Source organism: Leuciscus leuciscus (genome assembly GCF_965113295.1).
Source record: "Leuciscus leuciscus genome assembly, chromosome: 23".
NCBI lineage: Eukaryota > Metazoa > Chordata > Actinopteri > Cypriniformes > Leuciscidae > Leuciscus > Leuciscus leuciscus.
In genome coordinates, this window is record NC_138747.1 from 30,666,378 (window position 1) to 30,688,275 (window position 21,898).

General features: G+C 40.2%; 1 protein-coding gene across 1 annotated transcript in view; it reads right to left on the minus strand.

The window, feature by feature from the left end:
- The window catches only part of lrp1aa (low density lipoprotein receptor-related protein 1Aa), a 223,070-nt gene that overhangs the window by 18,344 nt on the left and 182,828 nt on the right, over positions 1 to 21,898 (minus strand). Inside the window, exons 56-74 of the mRNA XM_082156602.1 lie at positions 21,608 to 21,791; positions 20,125 to 20,210; positions 19,915 to 20,034; positions 19,634 to 19,821; positions 18,874 to 19,079; positions 17,902 to 18,090; positions 15,517 to 15,665; positions 15,327 to 15,420; positions 15,121 to 15,237; positions 13,875 to 13,994; positions 13,021 to 13,143; positions 11,874 to 11,999; positions 11,249 to 11,365; positions 9,310 to 9,416; positions 8,222 to 8,354; positions 7,411 to 7,533; positions 3,182 to 3,304; positions 1,906 to 2,043; positions 1,676 to 1,807 (exon numbers count right to left, since the gene is read on the minus strand). Coding sequence (XP_082012728.1) covers positions 1,676 to 1,807; positions 1,906 to 2,043; positions 3,182 to 3,304; positions 7,411 to 7,533; positions 8,222 to 8,354; positions 9,310 to 9,416; positions 11,249 to 11,365; positions 11,874 to 11,999; positions 13,021 to 13,143; positions 13,875 to 13,994; positions 15,121 to 15,237; positions 15,327 to 15,420; positions 15,517 to 15,665; positions 17,902 to 18,090; positions 18,874 to 19,079; positions 19,634 to 19,821; positions 19,915 to 20,034; positions 20,125 to 20,210; positions 21,608 to 21,791 — 2,575 coding nt within the window. The remainder of the gene's footprint in view (positions 1 to 1,675; positions 1,808 to 1,905; positions 2,044 to 3,181; positions 3,305 to 7,410; positions 7,534 to 8,221; positions 8,355 to 9,309; positions 9,417 to 11,248; positions 11,366 to 11,873; positions 12,000 to 13,020; positions 13,144 to 13,874; positions 13,995 to 15,120; positions 15,238 to 15,326; positions 15,421 to 15,516; positions 15,666 to 17,901; positions 18,091 to 18,873; positions 19,080 to 19,633; positions 19,822 to 19,914; positions 20,035 to 20,124; positions 20,211 to 21,607; positions 21,792 to 21,898) is intronic.

Genomic DNA, 21,898 nt, shown 5'->3' on the forward strand with positions numbered 1-21,898 from the left:
AAGAACGCCAACATGGACTGCACAAAAACATTATGGGCCCTATTTTAACGATCTGAAACGCAAGTATCAAAAGCGAAACGCGAGTAACTTTGTGGGCGGGTCTCGGGCACTGTTGCTATTATACCGGCGGGATAAATGACTCTTGCTCCCGACGCAAATCTAAAATGTGTTGGTCTGAAGTAGCTTCATTATTCATAGGTGTGGTTTGGGCGTAACGTGAAATAAACCAATCAGAGCGTCTTGTCATATTCCCTTTAAGAGCAGGCGCGCTTGTTCCTTGGCGGATTGCTATTATAACGGCGGATTTGCCAGACGCACGCCAGGAGCGGTTCACATTCTCGTCAGGGCCGTAAAACACAGAGAACATTGTATGGGGATGGAGAAACACACCCAGATTAGCTTCGGTTAAACAGGTGTATAATAATTTGGGTAAATGTGTAAGCTAGATTTATGCCTATTTTTTCACATCTTCAAGGACACCACAATGATTTCCCTCATGTGGAATATTTTTCCTTGTAATTATGTATGGTTTGCAAAAATGAAAACTGCTGCGTCTGTGTAGATGAGAGAAGCAAAGTGTATGAGCGTTGTGCACACGCTACATTATGGCCAAGCATGCGCTCTTAAAATAGCATCTGAACATGCAACTGAAAACGCGCCACTGACTTTAGACTAGTTTTTTCCAAGCCTGACGTCGTCATACTCAGATTCTAGTCAGAATATGAACTTCCCGACCTAAAAATGTTGTGGTTCGGGGCTAAGTTCGGCTGGCATCCAGGCTAGGTTTTTCCTGGTCAGTGGCGGAATTGTTTTCTGAAACTGCAAAATAGCACCAGGGAACATTTGCGCCGGAACACGCCTCCTCTTTTCGCTGAACCGCCGCCAGGAGTACAAGTTCATTCCCTAATTTACCGACGTGCGTCTGTGGAGGGAAAAGTTCATTTTAATTAATTTTGTCTATTTTGTTAGGCTAATTTTGTGTTAAGATAATTAATTAAAACTGTGTTCTATTTTTCTTGTCGTTATTTCTGTTTGATTAATATTCCCTAATAGGGATCATTCTCAGAACTTTGGCTAACGTTCTGGAAAGGTTCTCTCAAAGTTATGAACAAACATTCTTCCAGTAACACTAATAGAAGTTATCTGGTGTTTAACAATGTTCTCAAAAAGTTAGCACAAAAACATCTACACACCATTTATGATTTTTTTTTTCTTCTGAAATGTTTTAGTTGGACGTTCATAAAAGTAAAAAGAAAAGAAAACAATGTTAATACTTGTTTCAGAACGTTCAGAGAACATTCAAAAGTAACGTTCCCAAAATGTTTGCAGAATGAAAAAAATGGAATGTTTCCTTAACGTCCACTTAACCAAGAACCATATAAACGTTCAGAGAAGTTTTCATAACTTAATGGGAACATTAAAAAAAACATTCTTAGAACATATTTTTGTTATCTGGGATGTTGATTGAAAGTTTTAATCTGATGTTAGTTAGATATTAGATATATATTATAAACATTATAACAGCATAACTTTTGAAGTTTTATCACCTGTGGAAGAGTGTGTTTTTACCCATGGGTACATTAAGGTTTAACAAAGAAAAAAAATCAGTGGTTTAGTTCGCTCCCGTCCTCAGTGTGTGTGTGTGTGTGTGTGTGTGAGTGTGTTGTACCGGTACCTGTGCAGGTTTGCAGGTGTGTTTTCTGGAAGCCGGGTCTGCAGGAGCAGAACGAGTCGGTTCCGTTCACCACACAATGACCTTCATCTCCACACAGACTGCGATTGTGACGGCATTCATTTAGACCCGAATCTGTTCAGAGACACACAGCAACACAGATACACACTCAGGGTACTTAATCTTCTAGTTGACCAAAAAAACCTGCCACGCACACAAAAGAATAAACTCACCTTTCTTGTTGCAGTTGATCTCATCGGACCCGTAGTCCTCACAGTCATTGAAGAAATTGCAGCGTTGGTTAATACTGATACACTTGCCGCTACTGCATGTAAACTCACCCTTTCCACAGACCGCAGGCGCAGGAGTTTCTGACAGGACATAGACAAATTCACTTTAATAGAGATTTACTAGCATAATCAATGACTTCTTCACAGGAAAGGAAATCATTTGTGTCCTCATGACTTCATAGCCTACTGACATAATAGTCACATTATTTGGTAGACCTAAATCTTTCTAGACTGTAAATTAATTTCATCATATTATCAATCAGTTTTGTCCTCAATACATTTAAATGGGTTATATTGGGTTATAAAAAAATGTGCCTAAATTTAGCTTTTATTGAAATTAAAATGTCATGCTTTCATTGTCATTGCGCATTTAAAAAAACCTCACTTTCTGTTCAACCCTGTTACACTTCCCCCAGCTTTCTGACATCATATCTGAGGAATGACATCATCAAGCAAGTTTCTCTTACAGTCTTTTAATTTCATTGTTTGCACTTATGTTGGCCTTGCCAATCTCAATATTCTAACTCTGTTATTGAGTCATTTTTTTTACATAATTTTTTTTTCTTGGCATAAAGTTCGTGAAAAACATTCACTGTTAATCTTGTGGTGTGGTAAAATTTTTGTACTGATCTTAAATTTTGTAACATTCAACCCCAAAACATACGATGTAACAGGGTTTAATTGTACATTGTACAAGACATGCTTTAAAAGAGAAACACCATGGGTTATTGATAATTATTTTATAATATGCAATATGTGAAGGCCCACCAAACCTGTGTTACTACAAGAATTTACTTATCTATTCTATCTATTCTTATCTAATTTAGTTATCTATTCAAATTATTTGTACCCTGTAAATAAATTCCATACTGAACATACTGTGACAGGGTTGAACAGATGTAGGGTTAGTGTTAATGATAAATAACTATTGGTAAAACTGTAACTACATATTTAGGGGAAGAGGTCCCTCAATGTCTATGGTGGTTACAGCCCTGGTATTTTGGGTGTGACATGAGAAAATATCCATAAAAAAGATTTCATGCAACCTTTTTTTTTTTTTATATATGTATAATACACACTGATATTTTCAGCAAGAAATGGCACATAATGACCCATAAACCCAAGTGATAATGATGTAATTGCAAAGGAAAATATTGCATGTAAAAAAAAAACATGACATTTTAAAATAACTCAGCCAAGAAAAGTGGCAATTACTCACGGCAGTTGAGTTCATCACTGTTGTCTCCGCAGTTGTCAACACCGTCACATTGTTTCGACACTGGCAGACACACTCGGTCATTATGGCATTTGAACTGTCTGGTGGGAGGACACTGGAATCTCTCTGAAACACACAGATTAAAAACACACTGATCTTTCTTGATGTGAAGAGTCAGATCATTGTAAATAAACAAACTCCTGATGCAAATTAAGGGTCCTAAGGCCTGTTTCACACGTCTGCATTACATGTGTGAATTTTTGTTTTCATGGCCATATTAACAAGTTAAAGTATTCACAGTGTATACAGATGATATAGTCCGACACACAGACGTTCAAACTTGGACTCTAAGAGTGCCGGTTTTGTGTCATCCCAGCTAACATAAATATGTTCTAGAAAAGTTTTGCTGATGTTACCATTAACTCCCATTGTGAATATGTTATTTCTAAATGTTGCTGGTCCAGACTGGGGACCGGCTCGCCACCCTCAGCAGCCTCCAAAAAGGCCAGACCTCAGGACTCTCATCTCCAAAAAGGTGAAGTCCTGATGGTCTTGCGGCCAGCCCAGTGGGGGAGGCCCCCCTTGGGATGGGGCGCGTAAAAATAAATCAGCCCGATCCTTCCCGGCACCCCCACGAAACCTCTGTACCATCCTAGCCATCTCTGGTGTTTAGGGGGGCAGCGGTTTCCAGCTAAATGTTGGGTGTTCCGTTGCTTCCTGTTGTTGCCCAGGAAATGAAACACCCAAAATCCCCCAAGCGGGAAGTATCAAAATTGATACCCATTTCAGAGTACGTGGCAGCATGGAAGCTACTGCTGGATATATCTACGTGAGTCCTAACGCCAGTTGAAAAAGGTTCCAGGATCCAGTTTGTTCGCCATCCTCTGTGTTTCAAGGGCGTGGTTCCCTTGAAACCGGAGCAGGCGCACTTACTGTCACAAGAGCAGCAATCTCTTCTATTGTGACGTACCTCATCGCATATTTTCACATAGAAATACTGCCACAACACAGAAAGTTCCTGAGGTTCGCTTTCGGGGGTGAAGCTTATCAATATCGGGTTCTTCCATTTGGTCTAGCTTTATCACCCCGCACATAAACAATGTGCATGGATGCAGCACTGGCTCCATTGCGACTTTAGGGCATCCGCATTTTGAATTACACAGTTTCTCTGGTGTTTAGACTCAACGTCAACAAGAGCGTTCTCTCTCCTACCCAGAGAACGACATATTTAGGGGTCGCATGGAATTCGATCACGATGCGGGCACAGTTGTCTCCTGCTCGAGATGAGACCATTCAGAATACCCTGAGCAAAGTCAGGCTAGGCCAAGATCGTACTGTTCATCAGTATCAACAAATAAGGTCTCATGACATCTGCGTTCACGGTGATCCCTCTGGGCCTTTTGCATATGAGACCGTTTCAGTTGTGGCTCAAAGCCAGGGGATTTCATCCAAGGGCCAATCCCCGAGGGCAGTTAAGGGTTACGCGCCACGGGCTATATACCCTCTCTATGTGGCTCAGACCCCAGTTTTTCGCCTTGGGTCCCAATCTGGGTGCGCCTTGTCATCGCAAAATGCTAACGACAGACGCCTCCCTGTCATGCTGGGGAATGGTCTTAGGTGGTCGTCCAGCCCACGGGGTATGGGAGGGTCATCAGCTCAATTGGCACATCAACTGCCTCGAGTTGATGGCTGTATTTCTGGCCCTGAAATACTTCCCCCAGCAGCTGAGGACTACTTCTACCCGCACTAGGACAACACGGCAGTAGTCTCTTACATAAATCAACAGGGCAGTCTGCGCTCGCGCCGCATAAATGGGCTAGCACAGCAGATTTTTTGGGGGCTCAGGACAAACTCCTGTGACTAAAAGCAGTCTATATCCCTGGGCATCTGAATGTGGGAGCATATTTACTGTCCAGACAGAGAATACCAACGGGAGAATGGAAACTCCACCCCGAGGTAGTGAAACAAATCTGGGAAAGATTTTACAAAGCAGAAATGAACCTTCGCAATGTCCCATCTACTTCTGTGGGTCTGGAAGCGATGGCAGATACATGGTCCAGAATGTGCCTGTATGCGTTTCCCCCGGTTTTTCTGCTCCCGGGAGTTCTAGCCAGAGTTCGTCAACAAGGGTCTTGCCTCTTACTGATAGTGCCGCGTTGGTCGAACAGAGTTTGGTTCTCGGAGAAAATATCTCTTCTCAACGGAGGGACCTTCTGTCTCAAGCACAGGGGACAATATTTCATCCCCGGCCCGAGCTGTGGAACCTTCATGTTTGGCCCCTGAAGGGTAGCAATTGAGGGACACTGTTTTTTCACCTGTAGTTATAGAGACCATTCTCAGTGCTAGGGCTCCCTCCACGAGAAGAAGTTATGCCAATAAATGGGGTGTCTTTGAAAGGTGGTGCACTGCATGTAATGCAGATCAAGTTAACTGCTTGATTGTTTTAGTTCTGGAATTTTTAAATTATCTGCAAACACATGCCCCAAGGGTTTATGTGGCCGCTTTATCGGCTTGCCATGCCTTGATTGATGGGGTTCCACTCATGAACCATCCTCTGCTCGCCCGCTTCGTTTGTTGGGCAGGGCAACTGAAGCCTCCCATTAGAACCAAGATCCCTTTATAGGACTTAGCTATAGTCCTTGAGGGTCTGGTTGAGACCCCCTTTGAACCTCTTGAGTCTGCGCCTGACAAGCTTATGACTCTAAAGATGGTTTTTCTTGTGGCTATCACTTCTTTGAAAAGAATTGTGGATTTGCAGGCTCTGTCTATCTCGTTATCCAGCTAAGACCTTGTGCCAGGAATGGTGAAAGCAATTTTGCATCCTCATCCTGACTACCTGCCTAAGGTTCCTTTCTTTCTGTCCTCCGCAGTTCACAACGCCGGATCAGGAGAAACTTCACAGACTGTGTCCAATCCAGGCTCTTCTGGCCTACGTCCACAGCACTAGCCAGTGGCGTAAGACAGAGCAACTATTTGTTTGTCATGGGGGCCATAACAGGGGGGCAGCCGCCAAAAAACAAACAATTTCACATTGGGTGAAGGATGCTATTGCCCTTGCCTATGAAGCGCGCAGTCGAGCTTCGCCAGTAGGCATCAGGTCTCATTCTTCCAGGGGGGTCGCTTCTTCCCGAGCCTTGATGGGGGGTGCCCCTCTGCAGCGTGTTTGTGATGCAGCAGACTGGTCCTCTCCGGTCTCACACATTCATAAGATTTTACAGTTTGGACATTCATGCCACTCCGGGCTCACACTTCCTTGAGTCAACATCACAAGCTTATGTCTGAGACCTTTTCGCTTGCTTGTGAGTTCACACTACACAACCATGAGGGGTCCAGACACCCCCAGTGCGGTGTTGTGGGTATTCTCGTTCCTAGAGCGCTGAATCAAGCACAGCATTGAGAGTCGTTTTTGAAAGGGAACTTCTCGGGTTACTTGACTGTAACCCTGTTCCTGAAAAAGTGGGAATGAGATGCTGCGCTTCATTGCCGCACTGAGGATGTCCCAGAACTGCTCTTCAGACAAAATGATACCTGTCGATGCACCTGTGGCACATCTAATTATTCCGATGACGTCAGAGTCCGAGGTTATAAAACGTTCTAACTCAATTTGACGTGTTGCACACATATTTCAGAGCTGGTCACAACAAAAAGTGTTCCCAGAGCGCTGAATCAAGCATCTCGCAGCATCTCGTTCCCGCTTTTTCAGGAAACGGTTACAGTGACCCGAGAGCCAAAACGTTTGCTTGTTTTGAGTTATTTTGCTTTAAACTCTAAACTGTTTTCACACTTATTTCAGACTAACGATAACTATAGCAATAAATACTGTATATATTAGTTCTGTTTATTCTAAGCATTTCTTTTTTTTTAAACTATATCTTTATCATTTTCATTATAGTTTTTATTATCTGAGATTTTTTTTGGGCTTTCGTCCATCAAGTTTCAAATAAAAATAGGAAATAATCGAACGTCACAAAATATCTTTGATTTGTGAAGTGTTTAATTCACTGAATTATAAAAAAAAATAGGCATTAGTAGATTGGGATTTAATATTTAAACCATCTCTGCTTTAATTTCCCCCCCAAAAATAAATATAAAACGACAACGCCTGATGTAAGATTGGAGTCATATATTCCAGCCCTATTGTACTTGCTTGTATCACAGTTCAGGTAAGTATTTCTGAGGGAGTCTAAGGGGAAATAAAGTGCTAATTGAGTTGAAAAAATTAAACTACTCACTGCACACGTCTGGGTTCTCGTCTGAGTTGTCTCCGCAGTCGTCCTCGCCGTCACACATCCAGCCCAGCGGCTTACACAGAGTGTTATTACACTGGAACTCATCCAGGGGGCAGAATCGACCCACTAACACACAAACACACACACACACAGTGTAACTCATCTGTATTCATTCCAGCACAACCGCACAGCAATTACCGTGTGTGTGTGTGTGTGTAAAACGCTTGGCAGAGAATCTTCAGAAAGACCTCCTTGAATACTAAAACCCTCTCCAGACAGTCTGATCACTCTAATTAATACTGCAGGCACTGATTTACAGTATGGGTAATGCTGTTGTTTAAAGGAACAGTTCACCCATTAATAAAAATTCTGTCATTATTTACTTACCCTTATGACTTTTCAAATCTGGATACTTTGAGTGTTTTTCTTTTTTCTTTTAGCTGCTCTTTCCAAAAACAACAATAAAAGTATTCCATACAACTTGCAGTTGAACTTTAACCAGTTTATGCAACTGAATCTGGATAAGAATGTGGGCTAAATGCAGGGTATTTTAGCAAATAATTACCTTTTGGTCTGTTCCTCACACAAAGCTATATTGTATGACTTTAGGAGACATGTAATGTAGTGCACAATTCGTATGGAGTTATTTTATGGACCATGACAAACATGGGTATGATAAATTATCATTATATGGAAAAGAGCTGTGAGAATATTCTTCAAAAAGTCTCTAAAACAGCAGACAGTCAAGGTTCGAAGCAACATAATATTGCTGGAGTTTCAGTTTAAAGTGAACTCTTTCTTTAACATGTTTAACCTCCAGTGTCGCAGTTCTCCTCGTCACTGCCGTCCATGCAGTCTGCATCAGCGTCACACCTCCAGCGGAACGGGATACAGTGACCGTTTTTACACTGAAACTGGTCATTATCACACTTCACATCACAGCCGTTCTGCAAAACACGCACAATTCATACTGCAATGAGTGTTTGCTATTCATGAGGGTCATCATTTGTGACAACAGGGCTCGACAATAAGGACTGCCCAATGGCCCCGGGCCAGTGTAAACGTTGTTCGTTCGGGACAGTTGAGGCAACTGTCACTTGTCTGATCGGGCCAGTGCTGCATCACGAAAGTTCATCATTTGCACATGTTTTTAATCCTTGACAATTTAAATATTCAAGCGCAAGAAGACGCGAAAGAGAACTCAACTCAATAGTGAGAAGTTTTGTGTCCACATATCCGCACCCAGAATGCATATGATGCGAATGATAAATTGAGTTCTCTTTCACGTCTTCTTGTGCTTGAATGGACATATTCACACAAAATCGGTATCCTAGTAAACATAGTCTGTTATATCTAAAGTGAACATAAGCAGTTGAGAAATAAAACGCATGCGTAACAGTATATTGGATCAGTGAAGCTCTTAAAGTGACAGCAGCCTAATAAACCTGGACAAAAAATTAAAGACTGAATAACTTTAGTAACTTTAATACGGATTCATCTATATTAAATTTATACAGTGAAGACTTTGCGGTGTTATTTAACATTTGATTATTTATTTTCTCTACCTGAAAATTACTGTTAGACTTGCCTGAAAAACATTAAAAGCAATGTTTATTTTGTTTGTTCTACTGTATTTGTGCCATTTCGAAAAATTATTATTAGCTCTTATTTTATTACTGAAAGTATACTTGTCTTTCAAAAATATTTTAAATATATATGATTTAGTCTAGTAGTTTTTGGTGATAAAAGGTTATGGGTCAAAAACAACAAAGACAGAAACTAGGCCTATTTCATTTATTTATTACTTTTTTTGTGGTGGGCCCTTGGAAAAAATCTTTAGTGTTGAGCCCTGGAAAATCTGCTGAAGTGTGTTTTCCTGCACTGAATGGTTTTGTGACGTACCTCATCAGATCCGTCAGCGCAGTCATGGTCTCCATCACACTTCCATCTGCCAGCAATACAGCGGCCACTGGTGCAGGCGAACTCACTCTCAGAGCACTTCCTGGGCACTGACACGCACACAACACAAACCTCCAGAATTATTCTACAGTATCTTGTCATATTATAGCATACAGTCGGGTGAATCACACAAAACCAGTCAAAAACATGTCCATGTCACATTTCACTACATAATCAAAAGAAAGAAAGAACAAATTGTATTTAGTATAAAGTAAACAAAGCCGGTTGTTAGTGTAAAAATAATTTTCCATTGCGACTTTATTTTTTTAATGACAATAAAGCACATTTTCATCCTAATTCTTAGTTATAGTGCAAAAATCTCATTCTCATTACAGTAATTTAAAAAAAGATGTATTAATTATAGAGTTCATACACTACTTTCCAAAAGTTTTTTAAAAACAATAATATTTTGATATATTATTACAATTTAAAATAGCTGTATGTGAAAAAATTGTAAAATGTAATTTATTTCTGTGATCATTACTCCAGTCTTCAGTGTCCCATAATCCTTCAGAAATCCTTCTAATATGCTGTTTTTTTTGTTTAGTTTTTTTTTGGGATGAGGAGGAGGGAGGGTCGAGCTAGCCTCCATTTTGTTTGACAATACTTCGAACGTCAACAAGAAGTGACGTCACCCAACATCACTTAGAGCACCTTTAAAGGGGTGGTTGATTATGATTTGACTTTTCTAACTTTAGTTAGTGTGTAATGTTGCTGTTTGAGCATAAACAACATCTGCAAAGTTACAACGCTCAGAGTTCAAAGCAAATTTTCTTTTAAAGAAATTGCTTTTTAAGGACTACAACAAACGGCTGGTAAGGACTACACGACATTCCTCCCGGGTTAGTGACATCACAATCCCTAAAATTTACATTAACCCGCCCCCGGCCACAAGTGTGTTGTGCTGCTCGGTCCGATCCACTTTCAACAGCGTTTCTCAGAAATCACTTACTGCACATTTGAGTAAAAAAGTATCACAGTAAATCACAGTAATAATAATCTAGTGAGAATCGCCACTGACAATAGTGGTAACTACAAACAAACTGAAAAGTAAAAGGTCTGAAAAAAATTACAATGAGAAGTTTAGGGGGGAAATGTGCTTCATTGCCATCAAAAATAATGTCACAGTGCAAAAAAAAACCCAACAAGCTTAATTTTCTTTCAACAAAATGTCATTTTGTGGTGAAATGTGGCCCAGACTTTTTTAATCTTGTGATTCACATCACTTCGGCTGGAGAAGCAGGGGATGGTAGGTGATATGACCGGAGACACAGGGACAGATGGAGGTTTGGGTGGTTCGGGAGCAGCGGGGAACAAATCAAACTCAAATCATAGCAGCTCAAAAACTGCAGGAATGGGCTTGACCGTGGCTCACTGCCGAGACTGGAAAAGGCTCAGTAATACATTGTCATTGGCTTTGATTATCATGATTAACCGTTTAGTTTTAAACACATGTAGATCACAATCAAAAACGATAGATAGCTCTGGATTTTTATGCATTATTAACAATTAGTAAAACATTCAAGCCTCCCTGTCATCAGCAAGCAGCCACTGAAGGAGACGTTTCAGGACTGAAGGACATTTGAAAATGGAAACCTACCTCTAACACACATCAATGTGGCAGTGTGAAATGAAGAATAAAAACAAGATGTAGACACGTAAATGACTGGACGAAACGGAAACATGCACGAATGAAAAAGCCCCCTTGTTCATTAACAATGTGAACAAATAAATGAGAATGGCAACGATCAGGTTTTTGGGCCAGTGTGAGTTTCCTCATTTAGTTCCTGCTGTCATCGCTGTGATGATGTAACATGAAGCGTGTCTCTGAGTGTGTGCCTGATGTTCACTTCACACACATCAGTGGCCGGTGGAAACCTACCACACTTGTCCTCGTCCGAGTTGTCCCCGCAATCATTGTCATAGTCACACTGCCAGCGGCCGGGGACACAGCGGTTGTTCTTACAGCGGAACTGATACGGCTCACACGTCCTCTCATCTGCATATATAATCACAATATTAATGCTGTTTAAAACATAATAATGCATTTATATATATATAATTATTTTTATTTATTTATTTTTGACCAAAATTATTTAAAATCTAAATTATAAACTGAATCTAGAGAATAAAACAAAAAAAATGTATCACATTTAAAACGTTTAAAAATTTCACATTTAAATTTGACCAAAATAATCTTTTAAGAGCAAAACTATTATACATTTTAATTACATTCAAATCTTTAAAAATGTATATATTTTAAATTTGACCAAAATAATTTTTTATAGAAATATAAACTGAACTTGACAAATAAAATTACAATGAGTTTTAAATCAAATTCACCAAAATAATCTTTAATGAACAAAAACTATTATGAGTTTTAAATCACATTCAAAACTTTTAAAATTGTATATTTTAAATTTGACCAAAACAACTATAAATGTGTCTAATAAACCGAATTTGTAATGAATAAGTTTGAAAGGCATGTGCTAGTGTTGTGTTCGCACCGCACTCCTCTTTGGGCTCGTCCGAGGAGTCGCCACAGTCGTCCTCTCCGTCACACTTCCAGCGCGCGGGGATACAGCGCCCCGAGTCTTTACAGCGGAACTCATCCACACCACACGTCATCTGAGCTGCAGAGACACGAGAGAAAGAACTGCGTGATGCTACTGTTGAGATTAAAGGGATAGTTCACACCAAAAATGAAAATGAAACGCAAGTAGACTGCGTTTGGCCGGAAGCTAGAATTTTACTTTATAATGTGTTAAATATAAATATTATTCTTACACAAACACATCGCTTCACTTCAGAAGCCCTTTATTAACCCCCTGGAGCCTGTGGAGCACTTTATGATGGATAGATACACTTTTATGATGGATAAATGCACTTTTATTATGGATAGATGATGGATAGATGCACTTTTATGATGGATAAATGCACTTTTATGATGGATAGATGCACTTTTATGATGGATAAATGCACTTTTATGATGGATAAAGGCACTTTTATTATGGATAGATGCATTTTTATGATGGACAGATGCCCTTTTATGATGGATAGATACACTTTTATGATGGACAGATGCACTTTTATGATGGATAGATGCACTTTTATGATGGACGGATGCACTTTCATGATGGATAGATGCACTTTTATGATGGATGGATGCACTTTTATGATGGATAGATGCACTTTTATGATGGACGGATGCACTTTCATGATGGATAGATGCACTTTTATGATGGATGGATGCACTTTTATGATGGATAGATGCACTTTTATGATGGACGGATGCACTTTCATGATGGATAGATGCACTTTTATGATGGATGGATGCACTTTTATGATGGATAGATGCACTTTTATGATGGATAGATGCACTTTTATGGACTTCAAAACAGAAACGGCCATTCACTGCCATTATAAAGCTTGGAAGAGCCAGGACATTTTCTTATATAACTCCGATTGTATTCGTCTGAAAGAAGAATGTCATATACACCGAGGATGACTTGAGGGAGAGTAAATCATGGGCTAATTTTCATTTTTGGGTGAACTATACCTTTAACTGGTAGAAGTGACCGACTGATGATAATATCAGCAGATATTCAGCCATTTTGGGATAATAGATATTGTATATAATGAGTGTCCACTTACTGCAGTTGGCGGGTTCGTCGGATCCATCGACGCAGTCGTTATCACGGTCACACACCCACACACGCGGGATACAGCGCTTGGTTATGGCACACTGAAACTGGTTCGGTGCGCACGTCACCTCCGCTACACACAAAGAAACATGTTATACTTCAATCACATTCTCAAAAATATTCTCAAAAATATTACTCTCACTTGTGTGTTAAAGCCATGACTGAACATACTAAACTATACTAAACAATGTTCATGCACTGCATTCATGTGGCATACAAATACATACTAGCGTTCAAAAGTTTGGGGTCTGTGAGATTTCTTTATATGTTTGAAAGAAGTCCCTCATGCCAACCATAACCCTATTTAATCAAAAATACAGTCAAAACTGTGAAATATTATTACAATTTAAAATAGCAGTTTTTTATGTGAATATATGTTAAAATGTAATTTATTCCTGTGATCAAAGCTGAATTTTCATCAAGGAGTGTACTAAGGAGTGAAGTATATTTTGTTGCTTTTGTTGGCAATGCATTACGTAAAAATAATAATAATGATCTAAAATCTTACTAACGCCAAAGTTTCAACGGTAGTTTCTGATCTCAAATCAAAAAATGTTGTGAAAACATCTGAATATTATCCTTTTAAAATTTGATAGGGAACACTCATCATAGATCTTCCAGATTAACTGTGATGTATGTGTGTGTGTGTGTGTGTGTGTGTGTGTGTGTGTGTGTGGCTATACAACGAATCACATTATAATCAAAATCACGACATGGCCTTGTGTGATTATTAAACCACAAAAGGCTTTACACGCCTCTTTCTTTTAGCAGCGCTATTTTTATAATCTTCCTAAAGAAACTCACGGCAGTCTTTCTCGTCCTCTCCTTCCCCGCAGTTGTCCTGGCCGTTACAGCGGAAGATTCCTGGGATACAGCGACTGGGATTCGTGCATTTAAACTGACTGGGTAAACACACATGGATATCTGCAAAACACACATAAACAGACTTATTTATAACACAACTGGGCAGTGCGTTACAGTAATCTTACCACAGATAATATGGTGTTCTCAGGCAAAAAGTCAAGCTTTTATGTAACATGCATGCAACATGATAACCCACTCTTGAAATACTTCCACTAATCCAATAATCTGAATAATCATATCTTCTGTCAAGGTCACTCACTAGCACAACTATAGGTATTAATATTGTTTATCACAAATGTTTATATACATAATGGATATTTTACAATGACTTTGATTATAGTCTCATCCGATTAGAATTTTCAAACCGTAACTCAGTTGCAGAGACAGATACCCTAATACATATTACTCCAGTGAAAGTACAATTTTACTTAAGTACTTGTTTTTATACAAAAATATACACTATCAGAACATGAAACTTCAAAATATGCAAACAATTGTGATCAAGTGAAAATAACAAAATATAGAATATAGCATTTAAAAATGAAGACAACGTGTTTGTAAATATGTGGTGACGAATAGTATAGGCTATAATATAAAACGTCACATGGGGCAAAATGTTTTAACCTTTTAAGAAGAATGCTATGCAAACATGCTAGATTTCTATCATTATGTCAACAGCTACAGCATGGGCATTCATTTGTCTTATTTCAACTTTATCTAGTTTTTAACTAAAGAAGCCAACGAGTTCAGAGGGTAATACACAAATATGTCCATTTCAAGCATTTCACACATTGGGTTTAAACAGCTCGCCTTTCACAACAGATTTAGTTCATAAATAACCAACAATCATGACCTAAATAAGATTTACATTTATAATCAATACAAATATTCCACATTAGTAACTTTTCAAGCCATCAGTCGCGCACACACTAAAGCAACTCCCAGTTCTTTGCTCATTTTGAGTCAGACATTAACAATCTAGTGAATTGTTAACAGTAGAATCGCTCTGAACGAATCACTGAATCAGTGAGTTATTGACTCGAGAACGGCGGCAACTGGAAACGGTTGTTTAGCGTGTTTTGTGCACTGATTCGTCGGATTCATTTGATATTTGCTTTTGAATGTAAATGTGACAATTTGCCGATGCAGATACATGCAGATACTTGAAACATGTCCATAAACGTACCGCAGTTGGCCTCATCAGAGTTATCCTGGCAGTCGTTGTCTCCGTCACAGATGTACGCTGGGTTTGTACAGATACCAGTGCCACACTGGAACTGACCGGGTCTGCATTTAAAGTCAGCTGTTGGAGGAAACATGTACAATTGTGCTCTTATTACACATGGGTTTGGCTGTGAAAACGTCTCTCCTACAATCCACACAATCACTCACGGCAGTCGCCAGGCTCGTCGGATCGGTCTCCGCAGTCGTCCTCAGTGTCACACTTCCACCAGAACGGGATACACTTGTCATTCTTGCACACAAACTGAGGAGAGATGTCACAGGTGCATATTTCAAATGAGAAACGCTGTGTTATTCTGTGTCAGACTGGGTTTAACTAGTCTCATGATCATGCCCTCACCTGGCTGGCGGTGCAGTTCGACATGCACTGTTTCCCATCAGCGGCCAGGTAGAAGTTATTTGGACAGGCACATTTATAGCCACCACCCGGAGACAGCAGACACAAGTTACTGCAGCCGCCATTGTCTGTCTGACATGGGTGATTCGTGACTAATGGGAGAGAAGAGAACACAACATTACAGGCAGGGCCGTCGCTAGCGGGACAAAAGGTGGTGACGATTCTGGGCCCCCGGCCTAAGGGGGACCCCGTGATTTCAACCAAGTCCCCCCTCCAACAACCTGCCCCGTTCCCCGGATACACCAGCGAAGGCCCTGATTATAGGCGTATTTTAAGTATGTTAATATTTTTTTTATGTTAAATTACATTCTTTTAAAGGTGCAGCGTGTGATTTCTAGCGGCATCTAGTGGTGAGTTTGTGAACTGCACCCAACAGAAGTTACGGTGGCCGACAGGAAGTGATGTCGTCGTCTGAGACAGCAGAGAGTAGCCAGTTAAGCAATGAGGTTTCTTTACAAAGATAAATTAAGAAATAAGGTTTATTAATTATTTAGTAAAACGATATGTTATTGCAAATATTATTGTTACTTGTTCATCATTGTGTCAGTGTTTTATTCGCTGACTTTAGCTGTAGCTTCTTTGCATGAAGAACAACATAGTGACGAAACGCGTTTGTCCGTTTAGGGCCACTGTAGAAACATGTCGATGTAAGGAGACCCGCGGTGTATGTTGAGAGAAATGCCTCATTCTAAGGTAATAAAAACATAATGGTTCATTAAGTAAGGTCTTTATACACCACTGAAAACATAGTTATGTATATGATATTGCATTTCTGTCTACAGATCCTCCTAAATATTACACAATGCACCTCTAACCCAGTTTATTGTTCACTGAGGACTATCAGTATGCCATTCATGGGTTTATCTCCCCCAAAAGTGTGAACATTGAGCCTCACAGACACCATCTAAAAATTGAGAGCGGTCCGCTTAGATCTGTCAATCACTTTCCAGCTCAACCAGTAGTGAGAGTCTGGGGTGTTGGGGTAAGAGAATACACCAACCAAATGGCATCTGCAAACAATTAATTTGATTTCTCTTTACGGACTTCATTTTTTGCTGCTGTGACATTTGGATGAGATGAGTGTGAGTATATATCCAGGTTTCCCCAGGAGCTAGGGACTTTGGGGTGGTACTCGTGTGTTTCGACCACAGGAACCAGGGTCTAAATGAAGTTCCAGGTAAATATTTCCCCCTCCGAAAAGTCCCTGCTTGCGGGGTAGTACTTTTTCATAGTTCAGGAACTTTCAGGGGTGGGACTTGGGCGCTGAACATGCTGATTGGTTAAGTTCATGCAGCATTTTCATTGGTTGACTGGGTGATTTTAACCATAGATATCCATATAAGGCTATATGTCTTAAAGCGGAGTCTCGAACGGCATCACCGGCGGCCATCTTGTCACAGGGAAGCTTTCTGGCGAGCTCTGTGGTATCTGAAGTAAGGTGAGTGATCAGCACAAACACAAATCCTCTTATCTCGCTGAAATCTTGACGGATTTACAAACGGTTTGGTTTCTTACAAACGTTATTAACGTGGCTATAATTCTGAACGCTGGAACATGTTAAAATTGCAGATTTTCTTAATTATTCGTATGCATTGTCCTAACTACATCTCTGAAGTTTATAACAAACCAAACCGTTTGAAAATCGGTAGAAAATTTAGCAAGTTATGGTTATTTAAAAGTACATGCACCATTAAAACACAATGTTACGAGTGAGCGAGCTCCCTGTGGCAAGATGGCCGCCGTGTGCGGACGTCGACCTCCATTGGCCAGCAGCGCGGACGAGACATCTAGCCTTTATTATATGATTTCTATGATTTTAACCACCATCTGTTGCGTTGCGTGCAGTAACAGTTGTTTGCTATTCGAATCAACAATGGAGTTTAAAAAATACGACCGATGGACCGACGACGAGGTTCAGGCTTTATTAAGCTTAAATTCAGAGGATGAAATCCAGCGGGAACTGTAAAGTAGCGCAGTCTTACGTCACCGGACTAATTTGCCTCATTTTTACGGTACTTTAGATCAGTGGTTCTCAACTCCAGTCCTCGGGATCCGCTGCTCTGCACATTTTGTATGTCTCTCTTATCTGACACACTCAAATCAGTTCATGGAGTCTCTCCTGACGAGCTGATGATCTGGTTCAGGTGTGTTAAATAAGGGAGACATACAAAATGTGCAGAGCAGCGGGTCCGGAGGACTGGAGTTGAGAACCACTGCTTTAGATCACGATGGAAACGCAGACAGCAACAGATCTGGCGGAAAAAAAAGTTCCTGGGACAAATTGTTCCGGGTAATTTGGGTGTAAACGCGGCTCATGAGTGTCCTGACCTTCTGGCTGTCTGTAGGGGTGGTAGATGTGGATGTCCATGGGTCTGTGGAGTGTGCTGATCAGCATGGTCTTGTTGGTTCCCTGTGTTTTGTGAGCTCTGTTGATTGACTTGGTCTCCCAGTCTGTCCAGTAGATGTACTCCTCAAAAATAGTCATGGCGAATATGTGCGGGATGTCCTGAGTCAAAACTGCAACACAAACATGGGGATTCTTAACTACACAAACATAATAAACACGCAGCAACCTTACACAATAAAACAAAACTCTTACCTTTTAATGGTAGTAAAGTTATTTATATCAACCAAAGCTTTATTACAGACTCAGGGCCCACATTTTTAAAACACACCCAACATATAAAACAAACAACAACAAAAAAATACATCAATGCGTTACATAAATACAAAAGTACCAGTGTTTCCACACTTTAGACTGATATCGTGTAGTGCTAAACCTTATGTCACAGATAGACCCATGGTAATCTCATTTTTAGAAGCATTAAGTCTGATAAATTTGTACATAAGATTCCGTAACACAGCTTTAAATGTGTTAACTCCCACACTTACTAACATCTCACTTGCACTATGCCATCTAGGTCTCCTTAATAAAATTCTCACTGCATCATTGTAAGCTACCTGAAGCCTCTGTAAGCTAGATGTTCTATCATTTGTCCACAAATGGACAGTATAAAAGTGGTGTACAATATGCTTTAAACAGTGATGTCTTCACTTTAGCCTGCATATACAACATGCAACGTTCAATGTCCTCATCATCTGTCATATGCTCAGTTATAATATATATATATATATATATATATATATATATATATGTATGTATATATATATATACTTCCAAAAATGCATACTTGTAAGTTTCTTATATTATCTTCTTAACTACAGTTTATAGTCACAATCCTGGTGCTGTACTGAATACCAAAAATGGTTTTACCAAATGGCTTGTGTTTTTTCCCTCACCAGTGTGTCTATTGGTTCCGTCTAAGCTGGCAAACTCGATGTAGTCCTCTCTGGCATCGGCCCAGTAGATGCGATCATTGATGAAGTCCAGAGTGAGACCGTTGGGCCACGTTATCTTGTCCTGTACGATCACACTTCTGTTGGTGCCGTCCATCCCAATGCGGCCGATGTGAGGATTATCCCCCCAGTCAGACCAGTACAGGTACCTGACAAAGACAAACATCATTGTTAAGACACGTTCAGTTCACCGTCCTTCAAGGAATATTAGCAGAAACAGGAAGAGGAGAACAAAATAATGAAAAACAAACAAACAATTAAAGTGTCCCTATAATGCTATTTTAAAGGTCCCTAATGTTGTTTTGGTGTCTCATTAGGTTTACAGTACATGCATCACATGTCAAAAACACTTTTATTTTCTCATAATCTCCACTGCAGCATCAGCTCTATTCTCAGTGTCTGAAATGGTTCGATCAAGGATTCAGTCTCTCTAAAGAGCTGCTCTTCTCTGATTGGTCAGATAACTCAGTCTGTTGTGATTGGTCGATCGTGTCAGAAACCAAATGCTCATTATCATATCTGAATTTCAGCTCCTGATCTTCCTCAGCTCTTGACATTCAGTGATACGAACAGTAATTAACCTCATCAAAGTGGATAAACTTCATTTATCTGCACTTTGATCTTTGAAACTTAAAAAAAATCAAAGATTAACTTTGAAAGATAATATCCCAAAAAGCATAATAGGGTAATTTTCACTGTTTACCCATTGCGGACGTCCACAGCTACGGCTCTGGGTTCCCTCAGTCCAGTGTTGACCAGAACAGTCCTGTATGCTCCGTCTAGCTTCGACACCTCGATAGTGTCCCGTCCCTTATCACACCAGTACAGGTTACCACTGACCCAATCAACAGCCAGACCATCAGGGTTGCTGAGAGATGTGCGATGGAGAACCTGCCAAAGAATCCGAACGAAAGTCTAGTTTCAACCGCCGTTTGGCTGACATCACAGTAAGGTTGAATAAAGATGCAGTTACATGCAGATCACCTGAACGTTGCTGCCATTGATGTGCATGCGGCGTATCATGCTGCCTTGAGTCGTGACATCTGTCCAGTAGATCATCTGCTGCCTGTAGTCGAAGTCTAACGCAACAGCATTGTTCAGTCCCTGCAGATGAAGACAATTCATGAGGAAAAACTGCAATGAAATGTTACAGAATAGAGTTAAAAAAAAAATTGCGCTAGTGTCAAATCATACCTGCTTTATAAGTGTGTAGTTTGAGCCATCCAAGTTGAGCTTTCTCAAGTAATAACGGTTGGCAAAGATGAGGAACGGCTCCTCGTCTACACAGTGAAGTGGAAAAGAAAAAACATATTAAAGTAAAAAAGAAACTCCCATGACTGCAGGTATGAATAAACACACCATGCACTTGCACATTTTGAGATTTAGGCTATTTTTCTTTCATAACTTGACTTCTTTCAGACTTGTGGAAAGAAGACATTCAAAATACACATTTAAGTGTTTATTTTTTTAGGCATCTGTAGTTCCCTTTCAAGTGCTGAGTCTGAGATAGCGACGCTATGGGAAAGATAATACCCACTTCGTCGTACTGACAAGTGCCTGTCTTGTGTGAATCATGGCGAGCACAACTATGACACAAGCACTCGGGACCCCGTGAAGGATCCAAGTCTAGAGCCTCACAAATGTAAGGGATTATCTGTGTCTATGTTCATGGTCCGTTCACACCGTGTAACCAGTTGTTCTGTTCCTGCTCGCCTTGAGCGTTTTATTTAGTGTTAAAGAGGACCTATTATGCAAAATTCACTTTTATAAGTTTTTGAACGTACTGTATTTATGTGTTCGCAGTTTGTGTACACAACCACCCTATTGTAGTATCCATCCACTCTGTTTTTTATTTTCCCCATAAATCTGAAATAATGTCTCAGAATGAGCCGTTCAGGAATGTGCTCACATTGCACAGGCCCCGCCCACGACTGCTGACAGACTCCGCCCTATTAGCTTAGACTCCGCCCCTCAGTGAGCTGAACACAGTCTGCCATGTTTATCTCCTCGACAGAGTATTTAACAGCAGCGTTCAAGTAAGAAATGTATTCTTATTAAAGCTATTAAAGTTATTCAGTCAAGAGCAGTGAGTGATTTTCTGTTTTTCTTTTGTTGTTTGATTCATATTAACAGCATATTGCAGTAGGTACTGTATATTACACTGCTTTCACTTTAATACACAGATCTTATATACACATGTGATTTCTTAACTTGCTGTTTACGTTCACAGACATAACCGACTGTGTTTATGTGAACTTTGTGTGTTTTTGACACAACCTTGTGTGCATTAGACAGGTTAAGTGCAATAAGACGTGAAAGAGAACTTAGTTTAACACTCATGTGATGTCATGTGAGCATGAGATTATAATCAAAACCAACCAAATGTTTTTGCCAGAGTATCCGAGGCACTTGCTGTAAAGGCTCCGCCCTCTTCTGGAAAGGGGGGCGGTACGCAGCAGCTCATTTGCATTTAAAGATACATGCAACTCAACTCAAAAATGGGCATTTACAACAAGGTATAATAAACGATCGGTGGGGTATTTTGAGCTGAAACTTCACAGACACTCTGAGGACACATGAGACTTATATTACATCTTCTAAAAAAGTGCATAATCGGTCCCCTTTAGATCCTTCTCATCTCATCTTTACTGCAACCGACCATGACAGTGACTCGTACCAGAGGTGGACTTGCAGATGGTGTGGTCAGAGGGGCTGAGCTGGAAGCCGTCCACACACACACATCGGAAGCTGCCGTGTGTGTTGATGCAATGCTGTGTGCAGGGATACGAGGTGGAGCACTCGTCCACATCTACACAGGTCTTCCCATCATCCTTCAGTCTAAAGCCAGTGTGGCATCTGCACTGGAGACAGAAACACAAAGAAAAGTAAGTATCGGACTGTGCCAGTGTAAAGTAAATAAAACGTATTTTTAAAAGCAAGACACTACAGACAAAGCGCATTTATGCAT